We start from the raw sequence: 18572 nt of genomic DNA, 5'->3' as shown, positions 1-18572 counted from the left end.
CCACGGCCACGGCCGCTCCCATCTGAGATGTCCTCACAGGCATCGGAAGCAGTGCCCGTGGATGCCTTGGCCCAGCAGAGTTTTGGAGGCCCTGGTGCCTCCCTGGGGTAGAGAAAGAGACAGGGAACAGGTTCCTCTGCTTTGCAGGGCTACGGACTAATGCAGCTGCCTGCTTGGAAGATTTCAATGTGAGTGGCATGTCCTGTTCCAGGTTGTCTGGCTGTCCCCATGGAGCTGGGTCTGGCCACAGCCTTGCCCATACTAGGGAAGCTGCCCAGGAAGAGAGGGCTGCCAATGAAGGGAAAGGCTGCCTCCCCCACTGATAACCCTCAGGGCCTGGAGACAGCCTCGGGGGCTGGCTCAGCAGAGGGGTCACCCCATCCCCTCCCACCTTACCTAGGTTGGGCAGGTCTTCATGTCCCCAGGACACAGCCAGGAAGTCCTGAGCCTGTGATGCTGGTTGTATGCAGGGGGCTATGTGGGGCATGGCACAGGGTATCCAGGGCACTCATACAGGTGAGCCCAGAGTGTTCCCAGTCATGTGGAAGAGGTGGTTGTGCAAAGCCTGGCCTCTGTCCTCTTCCTCTGTACCTCCCAGGGCACTGCCTGTGCCAGCCCTTGCCCCTGCACCCCTGGGGCTGGGGTGTCACAGGTGCCTTGTCTGGTCTGCAATAAGCCCTGCTGAGCTGAGCCAGGACCTGCTGTGACATCTGTCCCTAAAGGTGCCACCCTTGCAAGCGGCAGGAGGGGGGTGATGCAGGCCAGCCAGATGGCAGGACTGAGCTCGTCGTGACTGCTGTCCGAGGCCATGGCTGGGTGTGACACAACCTACGTGGGAGAGAGCTGTGACGCAGGCTGTGTCCCATCTCGGCAGTGACGTGGCTCCTTCAGGGATATCTCTGAACAAGGCTCCTTGTCTCAGCTGACCTGAACGTCCTCGTGTGCCCTGGTCCCAGGCTCTGTGCTCTCTCCTTCCTCCGCCCTCCCACGGCCAGGACAGGGCATGGGCCATCCCTGGGGCTGGCTCAGCCAGATGGCAGTGGTGGCCCAGCTCTTTAAATGCTATAAAAAGAGGAAGGACAAAGGGAGGATTTGAGCTGCTCCAGCATCTCCTTGAAACCTGCCACCATGCATCAGGGAGGGCTGGGCAGTTGCTTCTCTGGTGCCCCATTGGTGCTAGCAACAACCCACACCTTGTTTGGAAGCTGGGGGGTCTGGCAGACCAGTCACTCACCTGGAATTAGCCTTCCCGTGCCTGCAAGGGATGGAACTGTCTCCAACATATCCTGTGCCTCTGGGAGTCTGGTGGCATCACCAGGGCTTGCCTAAGGAGTTACACTCTTCCAGCTGGGACTTGGCAGGTATGAGAGCTGGACACAGCCTCGGTCCTGGCTTCCTAAACCATTTCCTTTTCCAGGACACTGTGGTGAGAAGGTCACTTGGCTGGACACCTGCCTTTGTCAGGGTCGCGCCCAGCCCGATTGCTGCTGTGACCCTTGGCAGGAAGACATCCTGCTGGCAGGGAGTCCCCAGGAGAGCAGCCACAGTCACAGGCAGGACAAGCTCTGGTGCCTGTGCCTTCCAACACTAAATGAACCCAACCCAAAATCCCCTCTCCCACCCCTCAAAGTCACCTGAAAGGAGGAGCACAGACCTCTCCCGTCCCCAGCACCAGGCCAGTGGCATTGGCCAGCTGCAGCTCCTGGCAGCTGGGTTACTGTTCCAGAGCAGTCAGCAGTGAAACCAGGCAGGGGACAGCCCAACCAGGGGAATCCCTCTGCCTCCCATACAAAAGGCCCAAGGCAGCAGAAGAAAGAGGCCAGCCAAGCTTGTTTGATAGCTTTATTGCTTCTGTGATATGACTGAATTGATGTGACATAAGCCGGCTTGGAGGAGCCTGCAAGACTCTTACCCTCCCTGCCTAGAGGGAAAATTTAAAAAAAAATGCAGAAACTAAAACTAATTTTAAAAACTCATTGAGTTCTTACATCTTGGCTTGGTACAGTACCGGCAAATGCACTGGCCTTTTCGAGACCCTGTGCAGGTTGTGCAAGGAGCCAGAGCCCAGAGGGGCTGGGCTGTGCCCCAAAGGGGCTCCTGCACTGAAGGACACGTCTCTAATACTGTGAGTGACACACACTTGGACTGAGAGCACACACTGTGCTGGTGCCCATGGAGCTCAGCATGGTGGCTGCCTCCCTGCCAAACACTCTGGAAGCCCTTGCCCGTGTCCAGTTCTGCCTGTACCCAACCCAACTGTGCCCATCTGACACAGATGGCCCTGTCCTGACACCTTCCCCCCCTCCCAGCAGTGCTCACACTCAAGGGGCGGCACAGCATGGCCAGGCAGCACCTCTCCACTTCTCCCTCCAAGGAAGGAGACACTGGAAGCCCAGAGATGCTGGGATGAGGAATGCTGGGCTGGATCCCACTGCTGCCTCATGCTACCTGGCCATGGTGCTTACCTTTGGCCCGTGTGAGCTCGAGGCCACAGCATGGCCAAGCCTAACAGGGTGAGCTGGTGGTGGGATCCCAGTGCCAGTGTGGTGGGCACTGACAGAAATGCACAAGCAGTTCATGGTGTGGTCAGCATGACAGCAGCAGCAGCTCTCCAGCACCTCCTGTCCTCCAGAGCAGCACATGCAGGCTGCCCTGCAGCTCCCCAGACCTGCTCTCTGCACTAGCTGGAGCAAAACCCACAGTGGTCACTGCCCCTGGTCTCCCTGTGTTTCCCTGGGCTGTCTCCAGGCAGTTCCCTGCCACCCGAGTGGCCTTTCTGCACCACGGCGCATCAGAGGCACCAGGCAACCCCGCTCTATATTTAGGCTGTGGAGAATTCCCCTGGGCTCTCCCTTCCGATCTGACAAGGTGAGTCACTGTGAGGGAGAGGCCAAGACTCACATCCGTCCCACTGACCCTGCTCTGACCCGCACCGCGGCGTCTCCAGGGCGGGAGGTGGCTGCAGGTGCACCTGGGGAGGCAGCCAAAAGAACAGCACCCAGCAGCAAAACCCAGTGCTGTGCACTGCTCCTGCAGCTGGAGCCCCATCACCTGGCCACGGGCTGCTCTGTGGTGTCAGTGAGCCAGAGGAGAGTCTTGGTCCCCAAAATGCTCTTTCCTTCTGCATGCAGGTCATCCTGACCCACCACAGTCACTATGGACCATGCATTCATCTATTCCACTTGGACTCTTCTGCCTGGAGATCCCTGTCAAGGTGGAGGGAAGGGCTTGGAGTCACCTCCCTGTCTGCAGGGTCAACTTCCCATCAGGACCTATTCATGGCTGTGATGGAGAGCTGGGATGACAGGGAAGGCTGAGCAGAGGCCATGCTGTGTCCTTGGACCTGGAGCCAGTGAGTTGGAAGATAAAAGTGCTCTGGAGCTTTGTAGTGTTCAATAATGCAATTGAATAATCCTCTGTGGGGGTCCCAGCAGAGACACCAAAGGCTCTTCCCTCCTCCTTGCAGATGCATCTGCCCACTCTGCCACCTCAGCTCACTGCAGCCCATGGATGCAGCCCTAGGGCTCTCATGGCAGCTGGTCAAAGCACCAAGACTGAGAGAGTAGGTGTCAACCCTTCCCCAGCCACAGCCTCAGCCAGACCCAGACCAAGCATTCCCCCTGCCAGCATGGCTGGGACTCAACAGAAGACGGTCCCAAGGCCAGGCTGACACCCAGGAACTGCAAAGGGAGGGTTGTCTGGTGAGATCCATGGAAATTCAGTCCCATGGAGTCTGCAAGAAGGATAAACAAATTGGGAGATATTTAAAAAGAATATCTGCCACAGCATATGCTCAAAAACCTGCTGCAAACCTCACAGAGCATCCTGAAAGGAGGCATGTCCCTGGGGGAATGGGGACTGCCCGGCTGGGAGGCCAGAGCAGTGGGGATGGGACATGGGAAGGGTAAAGGGAAGGAGAGCCTCCCAGCATGCCTTCTGCAGCCCAGAAGCAGCAGGAACTTTGAGCTGCTCCCAGATAACAAGGAAAACAGCAGCCACAACAAGAAGCTGGGCAGGACTTGCCCCTGAGCAAGCTCCTTGGCTACAGGCACAGCAGGCAGGAGAGGCTCCTGAGGGAGGCATCCCACACTGCTCTGTAAGCAGCACTCAGCGCCATGTCCTGGGAGCTGCCTCTGCCTGCAGCCTGCTCTCAAACCATCCTGTACTGTTTGCTGGTCTGCCCCACGCCTGGGCCACTGCCTGCCCCTCCTGCACACCCCCTTGGGGGTCTCAGGTCCAAAGCCACAACCCCTGCAGGTGCAGAGCTGGTCTAGGGGAGCCATGCGAGCCCTGCTCCGAGCATTCCTTGCCCATGACAGGGTCATGCTCCCTTCAGTCCAGAGCAAGGCAGACTGCAATCCCTGGGCTATGTCAGACACAGTGTCAGGACCATGAGCCCAACCCACATCCCTCTGGGATCCCCCTCCACTGACCCCAGCACCGGCTGGTCTGTGCCAGTGCCTTGACACCCAGGTACTGGGACAGTGCCTGTGGGTGCACTCCAGCCTGCTCCAGGCCAGGAGAGCACAGGAGCCACTTTCCACATGGAACTGCTCATTCCCTTGGCAACCTCCCTTCTGCCCACGCTCTTCAGGTGGACGAGACCACCCTGCTGCCCTCGCACTTGGCCACGTTGATCAGTTTATTCCAGCTCCTCTGAAATACGTATACAAATCAAATGTGCAAATAGTGCATCTTGGGACCAAGAGGGCAAAGGAAGGACGTGCTCCTGAGAGCAGGAGGAGCAGCAGTGCTAGAGCAGCACAGGAGGAGCCTGGAAATGGAGTGAGCAGGGGCCGAGCAGAGGGTGAGAGTTCCCATCAGGTTCCATCATCATTGAGGTCACACGTCGCTTAAATAGGGAACATGATTGAGTCTGGAACGTAAAACAAACATCTTCAGCAGTCTGCTCTCAAACTGTAAAGCTTGAGATCTCTGCTCAAGATCTGACCTCCTTCCAAAGAATAAATTACTCCCCTCCCACACAAAACCAAAGCGAGATGCTGTCCAGAAACAGTGACACAAGTCTGCACGGACTCTTCAGGGGCCCTGCACAGCAGGCACAAACCAAGAGGCCTGGAAGCCTTCAGCACAATGGGGCAGGCTCCTCTGCATCGTGGCAGGCAGGAAGGCGGGGAGGGTCTGCTGTAGGCAGAGAAAGCCACTGGCTCCCTGCTCCACCTCAGGTCAGGGCAGAGGCAGAGCAAATGGCTATGGAAAACACAGCCAAGTCAGTGGCTGCTGTTGCTGCCTCTGTGGAGGATGTGAGGAAAAATGCAGAAAAACAAACCCATGCTCATCTCCATCCAGGAGCTCCAAGTGGAGAATGAGAGGAAGCCATTATTCTCCCTTTGAATCATAGCAGCACCAATGACACTGAAGTTTTAGATGGATTTGTTTTCCTGGGGAAAGGTCAGAGGCTGGTGACAATGCAGATGGAGCATGAAGAGGCCAGGTTTTTCACAGGGCTGTGCGCAAGCAGACTTTGTCTTGTACCTTGGTATTTCTAGTATGGTTCCAGCAGAGTCTTTTAAAAAATAATACTTTGTACATTCAGGCTTTGCTGCCTCGGGGCAGCATCACCTCCCATTTGGCACTGATCATTGTATTCACAAACCTTTCTTCTCTCTCCTGAGTCTTTCCTGTCTAATTCAGGATGCAGAAGATCTGTCTGCGATGCAGAGTTCAAGAACTGTCCACTCAGCCCCTTGCCCACCTCCTGCCAGCTCTGGGCCTGGAGGTGGGAGATGTAACCCTCATGCAGACTGGCAATGCAAGAGGGTCTTCCCAGAGCACCTGGGCATCTCTGTGTGTCTTCAGTGAGGTGGGATTCTTGCAGGGGGCTGCCAGTGCCTGCTCCCAGAGCTGCAGCATGTCTTCATCTCCTCCCTTGGATGCAGTGGCTGCAGCCACTCAGATCCCACTGGTGAGGTCAGTGATGACTCGGGCTTTCACCAGCTTTCTCAGGAATTCCTTCTCCCGCTGGATGTTGTGCGTCCAGGACTGGAAGAAAATGAGAGAGACAGGAGGTCAGCAACGACCCTGGCCAAGCATGCTCCTGCCCGTGCTGCTCATGGGGGAGCAGCACTGCACGGACAGTGCTCTTTGGGAGGGATGAAAGCAATGTAAAAACAGAATCTGACAAGTGGCACTGGCGATAAGGGTTACAAAGGCTTGTAAAAGGAAAAAAACATCAGTTCCAGAAAGCAGCAGTGGGAACGATGGTGGCACAGAGAGAGCTGGGAGAGCAGGGCCGAGCGTGTGTTGGAGGCAGAGAGCCAGGATCCCCCAATGTGCTGGAAACAGTTCCACACGTGGCATGTCAGCTGGGGGCCCTGGGCTTGGCCCTTGCCATGCAGCAGTGTCACTTGTGCCAGCACAGCCCATTTCTAGGAAGGCTCAGCCTGAGCTCCTGCCCACAGGCAGGGAGCAGCAGCACTGCCTGCAGGCACAGAGGCCACGCTGGGACACCAGCTCACTGCATTCACTTGCATCTGGCTGGGATGGTTGTTGAAACCTGCCTGGAGCACCAGGAGCCTGATACCTCATAGCACAATCTGAGCCCTCCTCCACACCTTTCAGCCTCATCACACAGTCTGAGAAGCCAAGTTTGTGTTTGCTTTTTGTACAGATGAACTGGGGAAGCAGCCACTTGTAAGCAAACTCAAACCACCTAAAATGCCACCTCAGGCCACGTGCAAATGCCTTATCTGATGGCAGGAGGAAATCTGCTTTGTGAAAAGTACAAGTGGAGCAGGAATTTAAGTTCAGGAGGTAGATAACAAAACTTTGGGTGACACAATTGCAGTCTCTCACGTTACAGCTAGGTCTGGCTCCAGCACTCACTGCAAAGTTCCTGGCAAGACCTACCAACCTGTGGTTGTTCAGCACCCAGGCTGCTTTATACCCCAGGCACTGCCACTAACTCCTTTTTACAAGCAGTCACACAAAAGGCCATTCAGCCTCCCACCGGATCCATGGATCTTAGTGATGTCCACATCAGTACTCTCTGATGTTTTGTGGCTAATGTAAGCCCACAGAGGAAGAGGTTCCCCCGTGAGAACACGCTTTCATCCCTCCCAAAGAGCACTGTCAGGGCACTCAGTGCAGTGCTGCTCCCCCATGAGCAGCAGGGGCAGGAGGGATGAGGCATGTCTCCAACACCAGCTCCAGTTACTGATTACCCAGAGGGACTCACTCATCCCACTGACAGACTGAGCTGATCCGACTGAGGAAGCTGCATTCCAGCACCAGCAGTGGGGACAAGAGCCAGAGCACTTTTCTCAAAACTGACAGGAAAGCAGGCACCTCAGTCCTGCTGCTCCGACAGGAAAAGGCAACAAAATACACCCTACACCCCAGAAGGTTTCAGGGTGTACACACCTCAAACAGAACCATGGGTATACACCTTAAACAGCACACACTGCCAGCAGAAAACTCCAGCTCTTTTGTTGTCAATCTGCACCTCAAAGACAGTGATGGAGCAGTTTGGAGCGTTTACTGTCACCTCCACCTTCCTGTCCCTGCACACCACCACTGCTGTAACCTGGCAGACTGGCTCTGCTCTCTCTCCTCTGCTGCTCGCATCCAATGCAGCTTCCACTTGTGGAATCAAACAGGCTGCTTGCTGAGCCCATGGTTGGAGCAATGACCTTTGAGAGTTATAACAGGAACATCCCAGGAGGCTCCAGACCCCTTCTTGTTCTCCAGGGATCAGGCTGGGATTTCCTGTGCTTTGGGTCTGCTTTTTGCTTTTCCCAGTGGAGAGCAAAGCAGAGGGAGCAGAGTTTCTCTGCCAGCACTGTTATGGCTGTTTATCCCAGGGACGTGGCAGTGGCTCTGAGGACTTGGTCACAGTTATTAGATGAAAATTTATCATCAGTTAAAGCCACCTTTCAGGGTTATGCAAATGCAGCAGCCCCAAACCACCTATCCTTTTTATCTTGACAATTCCACAAAGAAGCACAAAACATCATCTGTCGCTTCAAGAAAAGCCAAGTGGAATATTTTAAGCCTAAGCAAATGTTTCAGAGACAAACCCAGGAGGAAGGTAAGCTCCCTGTCTGTAATCAATTACAGTCGAGGAATGCCTCAGCTTCAGACCACATTAGTCTTATCAAGCATGCTGCAATTTAAATACAGGAACACTAAATTAGAGAGTGAGTCAATGAGGAATGCATTCAAGAAAAACAGCAAGTTGTAGAGAAGAAGTTTTCTCAGTTCTGTTACATCCTCTGTATTTCTGTGTGTCAGCAGCACTTCTCCACAAAAACCTGCGCAGAAACCAGAGCAGAGCAAGAAGTGCTACTTCACTGGCAACAGTCGGTTTCCAGTCTCCCTCAGTCCTAATTTATCTTTGTCTTCAACTTTCACTGCCTTGTTTCTGGAGCTGCTTAATTTTCATCATCAGTCTGCCCCACTGTGCTTGAAACTGCTTGGGGTTCGCACGTACTGAAACAAAAGGGATGGCTGGGCACCCTCACCTTCTTGTCTTCAGGGGATTTACTCACAGTTCCCTTATGCCCAGTCATTCTTACACCAACTTTTCCAACACCAGCTGTTTTTGCTCCTGCTTACTCTTACTACACTCACAGAGAGAGAAACTGTATCTCTTTTTAGTCTTCATTATACCAAGTTAAACAAGCAACGCCTTTCTTCTACCAAAACAACCTGTTCATTTACACCATGAAAACTGGGAAATCTCACAGAATTATAGTAGCTCCCTCTGCCCCTATTTACTACAGATTTACTTCTCATGAGCTAGGAAAAAAGGCTCACCAGTGCCTCATGCAGAGGCAATTCCCTCACTCAACAAGAAGTCCTTTCCTCTAGTCTTTCCAGAGCTGCATTTGTCTTTTTTTTCCCCCCAGTAACAGTCTGGCAGCCTGAATAATTCAGCAATTTATTTGTACCTATCTATGCACTTTCCTCCTCTGCCATTGCCAAATAATGCTATCCCAGATTAGAGTCAGAATGTCTGTTATTGCCCCAAATAGCATAACCTTCCATTCATAATCTTAGCTTTCAGCTTTCATGCCACCCAATTCACTCCTGTTCTCAAGGTGCTCATGGCCTTCCTGGATGGTATTTTGATCCTCCCTTGTATTGACCACACCTGGTTTTGTCTCATCACAAATTCCACTTGCACACCATTGCCTTCTGTGCCAAAAATCATTAAAGCAAACACTAAACATGAACCTCCTGCAGAGGAACTCCCAGCTGTCCACTCAGGGCTGCTTTTTGTGCTCTCTCTTAGAGAGACTATTCATGTACAGGTGTTGCACCAAGCCCTGGCTCCTGAAGCTGAACTAATGATAACATCTCACAGGATTGCACGCTTACCTGAACTTCTGACAGGCGGGACCGCTACACTTCCTCTGTCCCAAGAATGAATTTCTTTTTAATCAAATAAAGATATTAAATTCGTTTTTGTAACCTGCCTTTGGTAAATCCATGTTGTGTTTGCTTTCAGGATTTAAATATTCTTTCATTTAAACTTTGCTCTGAAGTTCTGAATAGTACCTCTGAGGTTGGTTTAAGAGTTCTGAATTGGACAGGATTATTTTCCTTGACTTGCTCCCATACCAGTCCCCACCCCCCCCCCAAAAAAAAAGAAGGGAAAAAGAGGTATTATATCCACTACAAGCTAATCCTGTGGAACTTGATAGATTTATTGTGGACCTTTTCCTCTGCACTTGCAGCTTAATTGGCTCAAAGTGGAACTGAGATCTCTTGGGCTCTCACACCTTCTGCATTAGCTTCAACAGCTTTTGCCTTTCAGTGCTGACCCAGTAATTTTCGTTTTCTGTGAACTTCTCACCGTAAGCGACCCTTTCCCTCACATTCATAATATCATCCTGATGGAGGTAATATATATATATATATTTCTTGTGGTTTCTACTTTAATACTTCTGCTTCCTTCACCTCCTTGGATGTCAGTCCTGATAATTCTTTCCTTGCTTCCTTATTAATTGTCAGTGACACTGTTCAGTATTCGCTAATTTTCCTTTGCAACATCTAATTGAACTTGACTTTTGCCAGTTTCTACTTTATCTCCGTCCCTTCCAGCCATCAGGAGTGAAGTCTTCTGATGGTCTTCCTCACTCCTCTATTACTTCTAACACCACTTTGAAGCAGTTCTTTATGAAATTATATTTACAGCATTTTCCTCCCAGTTTTCCCCTTGCTGCAAATATGAATCACAGATAATTATTGTACTGTCACAAACAAGACTTCAAGTCTACAATCAGTCCATGAACTCTTCAGTGAATGTGCTTTTAGCAGCCCATTCTCCAAGGCTAGGCCTAAATCCAGAGAGGTCAGAGTCTGCATGCATGCCCCAATTCCACTGAGCACCCCTCCACCCCTGCTGAGTCTATATACAGCCCTGCTTATAAAGCTCCCTCCTTTTGGGAGCAAAATCTGAGTTATATCATCCCTTCTGTTGACTTTCCAATTAATTTAACCATGGAGGCACTAGATCAAAGACTATTTCCTAAAATGTCCCTCTGCAAGGCCTTCATACATGCCCAAAGCAGCTGTGAAAGGCCCACAGCTCTTCTTGTGCCCTCCCAGCTGGTGAGAAGAGCTGTGCCAGCCACTGTGCCTGGGAATACCTGGGCTCTCCTTTTGACAATCCCACTGTACATCCCTGACAGTGCCATTTCTGGGGGCACCCAGCACCCCACAGACAGCTGTGTTCAGTGCTGGGGTCAGCAGCTGGGCTCTAACCCACCTCTGTAGCTCTTTTACTGCCTTCTCCTACAGAGAACTGTCCAAACCCCAATTCTGCTTCTGTCCATTCTACAGCTGTACTTTCCTTGCTGTTCTTGGTGCACAGTGACATCCTGAGTGTCACAGTACTTCTGTCTTTCTGAACAAGGTAATACCTGTGCTCTGGTCAGGGCTGCTATTCCAACAATTTTTTCCAGATTTCTGTTATATAGACACAGAGTCCTTATGCACAGGAACAGCATGTGAGGCCTTTGCTCAGCCCAAACGCTGTCAAACAGGTGGCTTTTAAACAAAGACAAAAATGTATAAACTTCATCAGTCATCACTGCCGGCCCCAAGAAAAAGCACTGCCCTTTCAGAGGTGCCCCTGCCCCAGCCCCTAACCTCCCCCTCAAAAGCTGACCTCCATTTCAGTCTGCACCACTCCTTGTACTGCAATCACAATTCATCAGCCAGGCTCCAATAGCCATGTTTTCAGTCTATAAATCACCACGCCAGACATCTGCCCGGCTTTCAAAGGAGTTTTGTTCTTCTCATTGGCTACCACAAACTTTAAGGTACTTGGAAGCCTGAAGCAGCCCTACCACCCCCTCCCAAGCAACTTGTGTTGATTTAAAATGCAAAAGGCGGCTTCCCAGAGAGAGCCCAGATGATGATAAAGCACCATTGTCTGTGCCTTTATGGTTCAAGACTCCAAACTCGATGTTTGCGGATTATTCTGAGAGGTAGCTGCTGTCGGGGAGAGACAGAGACAAAGCTGTGTGTCACTGCGTGCTGCAGGCCACCTCCCCTGGCCCTTGTGACAGCCCTTACACAGCCTGAATGAGAAGTGTTACAAGATGGTGTCCTCAGCATTCCACAAAGACCTGCTGGGGAAGGGGCAGTGATCAGAAGGAAGCCATCAAAGGCTGCCCCGCCACCTCCCCCTCAGGTCAGGCACCGAGTCACTGAGGTGCTGGGCACAGCTGTATCAAAGGAGCTGACACCTCCAGCAGCAGTGCTGGTGCCTGACCTGCTTCTCCAGCAAAAAGAGACCCGCCAGCAGCTCCACTGTGGGACACAAACACTGCAGGCAGCTCTGCATGAGCAAGGCTGGCTTTGAACATGAATCGCCCTTTTTGCCACTCCTAAGTGCATGAGGCAGTCTGCAGCTGAGAAAACAGCCCAGGATGTTCCCTGTGTGGTACCAGAGGTAACTCCTTACTCACATTCTTGCTCCTGCAAGAAATGACCAGGGATGGAAGCTCACCTCTGGATCATGAGGCTTGGGAAGACTGTGCTGGGGCAGAGCACATGGAGGAGGGATGCTGGGAGCCTGCCTTGGGCTTCGTTCCCATGATTTAGCACAGCCCCCTGCTCTCTCAGTTTCATAAGCTGCTTATGGATCTGTTTTTACTATTCTAAACAGTCACTTTCCCATCCTTAAATAATTTCTATTTTACTCTATTTTAAAATTATTCCTTTTCCTCACCACCATTTCCACGTTTTCTTCGCTATGTTCCCAGTGGGTATGACACTTCTACATTAAGAGAAGACAGTGACCTGTGACAAAAATACATTTTTATGGAGTGCTTGGCCACGAAGCATTACAGGACCTGAGCAAGACATAAAAATCCAATAAAGTATATGAAAATCCAACTCCAATAGATTCATTGCCATGAAAACAGAAACAAGTGAGCAGACACCTTGGCAAAGACTCAATTTTTTGTACAGCATTCATGGAAGCAGGCAAGGGACAAAAGCTGTTGCAAAGTTATTTGGAATAGGGAAAATAGTAACTGAACAGAGGTGACACATTTGGCCATTCTGCATTTTGCAAGCTAAAAGAAAGAGATGGGATAGGAGCTGAAAAATCACCTGTGAGAGTTTATAGAACAGCACTGTGCAGGGAGCAGTGCAGACACACAAGAACTGGCCTTGAGGCACAGTTTCAATTGCATTGATCTTCCAGCTCACACCTGAAACTGAGAGCACCACCCCAGTGTGCTTCCAGCTCTCCAGAGCACACTGAGCAACAGAAAAGGGTCTCCTCCACCAGCTCTGCCTGGACATACCCTGGCCAGAGTACACTGAGCTACCCTGGAGAGAGGGTAAAGAAGGTATCCAGTACCAAATTAGAGAAATTCACTCTGACAAGCATTCCCAAGCACAGGAAAATCCACACATGTTTGCAGCCATACTACAGAACAGGGTCCCAAGATCGTACACTTCTCCTTGACTAGTAACAGTGATTGAGTTCCAGTGCATCTCCTTCCTTGCAGATCCTCTTCTTCTGGGGCAGGAAATGCCTGTCCAGCCCTCAGGAGCTGGAGATCCTAGAAGACTCAGTGCAGGCAGCTGGTTTCTGTGGTAGCAATAGCAGCACAATCTTGGACCTTGAGAGCTTTTACTCCTGTGGGGAATGCACAGGCTGGGCTAAACTATGGACTGGGTAGGCCTGTTTCTCCTTTTGGAAATTCAGCTGCCAGTGCCACAGAGCAACAGGAAAAATCAGATTCATTTCCACAGAGATTTTATCACCTCAGTCTTGGCATGGGAGAGGCATCTCCACCCAGCCGTGAGCAAGTGAGTGCATTTTGCTGGCTTTTTTTATATAATCAGAACAAATTCCTTGGAGATGACTCACAGGGTTTCAAGGGTGTCCAGAGAGATGTCAAGCAGCCTCAAGTGTAAATCAGTGACACACCTTGCTGAGAGGACTCCTGCTCACCAGCAAGCCCATTTGCCCTGCAGATACAAGGAGAGGGATGGGGCTAGAGGGATATTACCCAACAGGCTCCCACAGTCCACACACACATGTGTGGCATCTCCAGGCCCAGGACACTGCTGGTGTTTACATTTCCTCTGTAAAGACAGTGATGTTTTCAGGGTGGAGCTGGAGTGCTTCCCTGCAGCTGCTCTCTAGGCTTAAACACTGAACATTTTCAGACATTCAGGCTGGAGGAGCTTGGCAGTCACTGAAGAGATTTGAACTTCAGAAATAGAGGTTCTGCCCCACCAAAGCCTGGTCAAACTGCTGGGGTTCCTGCCTGGGATGTTCATTGTGGTGGAACAGCTGTATCCCATTGCAGTTATTTCAGTGCTGTGATGATGCCATGTTAAGCAAACCTGTTCCATTCCCCTGCCCAGGAATGAGCACTCCAGCCTCCATGGGTCTGCAGACCAGAGGACAAAGATGATACTTGCATAATTTCAAGGTAAAGCCTGCTTTAGTGGCTCCTTTAGAGGCTGAAATGTAGAGGAGGACCAGGAAGAACCAGGCCTGGACACAATCCCAGAGGTCCAAAGAAACACTGAGAAAAATCCTGTGGATGCTCTTGGACCTCTGGGTGTCAGAGCAGATGGAACAGACAAATCCTTGGTGGATCTTGGCTCTGGGTCAGTATTCTTTCACTAATACAAGGGCAAGGTTTGACACAGGGTGCCAGTGCAGGCCAGCTTCCCCATCTGCAAGCTGCATGCAGGTCCATGCAGCAATGTCAAATCCCTTCCATCAAGCAGGTGCTTCCAGTCTGGAGTGGGGCAAATCTCTATTTCTGCATTCTTTGAAGGCAACTACAGAAGACACAAGCCAGCTATTATGCCCTTCACCTTTCAACTTCACCCTCAGATGACTAACAATTACCAGCTACCATTAATATTAAATAGGAGAGAAAGAAATGTGATCCTCTCTTTGCTCTTCACATTCCACAATATCACAAACAATTTGTCATATTGGGAGGGGCAGAGGCAGGAGGAGCATTAATTATTGATACTTGGGAACAGATGGCTTTTCTTGTAGCAGGGCAGTGAAATGTAAGAGGAGCCTATGGGTGAGGATGTGAGGATTGGATGGGCAGACACAGATCAGGTAACCAGCCTTCAGGTGGAACAGGAACCTTCCTCCTAGAACCAGCTGCACTGGGCTGCAGAGCTCCCAACAACAGCCCCAGCTGCAGAAACAAATCCGCTGACATCTGAATACTGAGGCTTCACCAGAATTTTCAACGCTCCCTCACCTCTGTACAGGACACGATGACTGATGGCTTCCAGACAGCAGAGCCCTGGCAAATCAGCACCAACTGCTCTCTCTAAGAGACTTCTCTGGTTGCATTTCATGTGTTCATCCTCATCTAACTAATCCTCAGACCCCATACAATGTCCAAGAATGACCTCCTCCAGCCTTCCAGCAACCTTGGATCCCATTTGGGGTGCTGGCCTCCAAATTCAGAGATGCAAGTGACATGGACCTGCAACTTCAACCACAGACTCCGTTATCCAGCTCTATGCCAAATTTTCCCATTGATTTGTCTAAGGATGAAATAAAAGAAGACTTCATTCTTGTCAGCTCCAGTGGTGTCCTCATGTCCAAAATCTGACCGTGGGACTGACATCCTTATGAGACAGGAAGAACAACTGGGCAAAAGTGATTCTCCACCAAAGGCAGCTGATTCACCAGACTGAAAACAGTGGCACTAAAAGCTTTTCCTGAAACTTTCTTGAAGAGTCTCTGTATTCCCTGCTGGATTCAGACATCTGTAGCCATTTTCCCTCTGGCCTAGCCATCACTTTGCTGTAAGACCAAGGGACCAGCTGTACTGCCTCAGACCTGGGCCTGGGGAGCCCGGGGTCCTGTCTCTGGCAATGGTTATAAGCAGATGGTGATACCTCCTCTACTCCTACAAAAGTTAGATTTCTTAGCTATTTTCCATTCAGGGATTTCATAAGCCAGACATCACCTCAATTCAATTTACTTCTTTGGACATACCCCTTAAATCCTCAAATAGGTACTCATTTCCCCAGCAAGGACTAATTAAATCCATGGTTACCCCACTGAGCTAAGCAGACTCTCTTGCCACCTCCACAGGCCCAGAAGGTACCTCAGGACCACTGTGTCAAATCTCTTGGTGTATTGAGGACCTCCCCACAGCCTTTTCCTAAACTCTGTTCCCTTAGCCTCTGCTGAGAGCTTCATGCTTCAAAGTCTCATTACTCTGATAATTAGACACACTCTTCTCATTTCTCAAGCTGACTAATCATTGATTTATAATTCCTCTCACTCTGCCTAGGGTCATGCAGCCTGCAGCCTGTGAGAGTACTAAGACACGTACAGTCTTGTGATTTGAAAAAACACAACTTCCCAGCTTCCCTCCTGGTCTGAATCAGTGGTAAAGTCCTTGGGGTGAACAAATGCCAGGTGCCAGGAGACAGCTACTGTCCATGAACAATACAACTTTCCACAGTGTGGAGTAGGATAGACCAAGTTTCCCTACCTAGAGAAGAGGGAGAAGCAATCTTAGGAAGCCCTGGATCACATCTGTGCTGGGAAAGAAGGAGCTCTTCCATAAAGGCAGCAAACCTTCCCACGATAGAAGCTTTGTCCAGTGTCCAAGTTTGCTCTAGTTTGGTACAGGAAATGGACAGACCTGAAGGTATCTATACTGCTGCATTATACCGATATGAGAACTTTAGTTCCTCCAAAAATGCTGTTTGTCTCACTGTGGTAGTAGCAGAAAACATGTTTAACGTGGACCTGTCCTTACAGAGCAGTCTCCACAGACCCAGTGGTGCTCAGAGCAGAGAGGTGCTGCTGAACAGCCAGCTGGGAGCTCAGGTACACAGGCTGATCTCACCTTCCCCATGCTTCCCAGGGCCTGAGGAGGGGATCAGCTCACAAAGGAAGCCTATGGATTAGAGAGCAACCCAATGGATCAAAAAGCAGGAGAGGGTGCATCATTTCAACCCCAGAGCAGAACTGCTCCCTTTCACACTCTTTGGGTTAACATTTATGTGAATCCTTTCCCTGCCACTCAAAGAAGAAATTACATTATATACACATTCCAGAGAACTTTTCCCAGCAGTAATAACCATTTTTAACACACACTGAGCTTGGGAGAATGTCTAGAATTTTACAAGCAGATGCATGAGCGGAGCTGAGTTTTGATCCACACAGCACAGCCGTAAGTTGACATCACCATCCCAGTCAGGCTCTGGAGTCGGGGTGGCCAGTGGGCCTGGGAGGAGGATGTGCTTGGCAGGAGCTGCCTACCTCTTTGATGGCAGACATCTTGATGTTCTCATAGTAGTGCAGCGGTGCGTTGGGTGAGCTCATGTCGTAGCCAAAGCCAGCCACCGCCACCTCGTCGCAGTTGTGCAGCGCCATGGTTATTGCTACGCTTCCCAGGGTGGGGATGTTCTGGGAGGAGAAAAAGCAGCAATGGAAGGGATTAGCAGGCTGTCATCTTTATCATCAAACATTTCCTCTTATTGTCTCTGCTCATGGGGGCACTGCTGCTGCTAAGCAGAAAATCAGGAACGTGGTATTTGGCTATATTCAACCTGCCAGCTTAAAGGGTTGATGATAGCCTCCCAACTTGTAAAGAAATTAATGCAAATGGTCAGACTCCCCTTCCACAGCTTTGCTGTCCTGAGAACAGGGCAGCAGATGAGCTGGAGGATGAATCAGAGTGGATACATTAGCTCTCTGAAATTAAAACAGATGTAGACTGGATTACAATGTTAATGAACATAACTGGCTTCCAGCTAGTCTAAGGAAGAATACTTATCCCAAACAGGTCACCACACAGGAGCAAAACTGAGGAACAGCACAAACACCTTATTTTACTGATGGCAAATGCAGTTTAAGGCTGTTAAACAGCTCTGGGAGATGGAGATCAGGCAGTGTGTTCCAAGATCCCTTCCTTTTCTCAGAGGCACCATGACAGTGCAGGGCACTCTGGCCTGTGCCATTCCCTCCAAACCACACACTGGGAAAACAAGGAGCAGTGGGAAGCCAGTCACAGATGGGTGGTAGCATCCAGGGCACACCACAATTGTCCTTTCCCATCTGCTGACCTGCAATGTGCACTGATGTCCAGCCTTAGCCCTTCCCATTTCACTGGGCTCTGGCACTGTGACAGCAGTGCTGCACAGCTCCTGTGTGTTCTGCTGGGACAGCAAAGTGTTTCCAGTGTAAAATCCTAGCTCACTGACTTTTCTAGCTCCCTTTTAGCCAGATAGATAAATCCAGAGGCAACTTTGCCCCAGGGCCTAGGGAGAGGCTGAGAAATCCACCCACATCTTCATTTGTTGAGTATCCAAGACTGGCCGTATTGGAAATACCACAAATTCAGAGGACATGCTCAGACAGTCACCAAGGGTGACAGCTCTTAGCTGAGATGAAGAAATCAACTGCACTCTTATATTTTTAATTTACAATGGTTTTGTAAATGAAATTTACAAAATAAATTGCTCACCCTGAACTGGTGAGCAATGCTATTGCATGTTCATAAAGGTTGGGAACAATGTTTTGAGTTTCTGCTTCTCGTTCAAAGGAACTGAGTTTTGTTGGCACATGACTATGCTCACTTCTGATTGCCTGACCAGTCTGAAGGAAAATGTTTTCCAAGCAAAGAATGCCACCCAAATCCCAGCTAAGATGCGCAGATCTGGGAGCACAGCTCGTGTGCTTTGTAGAACTCCACTACAGTGCACTGAAATTACTCTAATCTGAAAACAAACAGGCAAAAACTGCTTATGGCTAAATCAATGAGACATTAAGTTCAAACATTTGCAGCACAACAGTAACAGAGCACACCTGAAATTACAAGATATTTCTACATCCTGCTATTCCAGCTCTAGATGTCAGGAAAAGCAGCAGAGTAATTTAGTTCTCACTGCTTAATTTCAGTTGATACTCACAAAAACAATACTGGTTTTATTTTAGTCACTTTAGGTAACTGTTAATTCACTGGGAGCCAAAAAATATCAAGTAGGGGTTTCAAAAAAATGGAAAAAGTTTATTAGGAAAGGATAAGAACATTGCCCCAAATTTCAAAATATCCAAGAACATCCTGTCT

The 18572-nt window shown here is 50.2% G+C and overlaps 1 protein-coding gene across 5 annotated transcripts in view; it reads right to left on the bottom strand.

The window, feature by feature from the left end:
* Window positions 1-1828: 1828 nt before the first annotated feature.
* The window catches only part of ST3GAL3 (ST3 beta-galactoside alpha-2,3-sialyltransferase 3), a 173430-nt gene continuing 156686 nt past the window's right edge, over window positions 1829-18572 (bottom strand). For all 5 annotated transcript variants that reach the window (XM_054286318.1, XM_054286317.1, XM_054286320.1 and 2 more), the window contains 2 exons: window positions 16763-16909; window positions 1829-6003 (listed from right to left, as the gene is read on the bottom strand). In XM_054286318.1, the coding sequence (XP_054142293.1) occupies window positions 5914-6003; window positions 16763-16909 (237 nt within the window). In that variant the 3' untranslated portion in view covers window positions 1829-5913. The remainder of the gene's footprint in view (window positions 6004-16762; window positions 16910-18572) is intronic.

This window comes from Melozone crissalis, unplaced genomic scaffold (assembly GCF_028551555.1).
Source record: "Melozone crissalis strain CALT ecotype California unplaced genomic scaffold, PUWL_Pcris_2 ptg000045l_1, whole genome shotgun sequence".
Lineage (NCBI taxonomy): Eukaryota > Metazoa > Chordata > Aves > Passeriformes > Passerellidae > Melozone > Melozone crissalis.
Note: the sequence above shows the minus strand (reverse complement) of the source record. Positions and strands in the feature narration are given on the sequence as shown.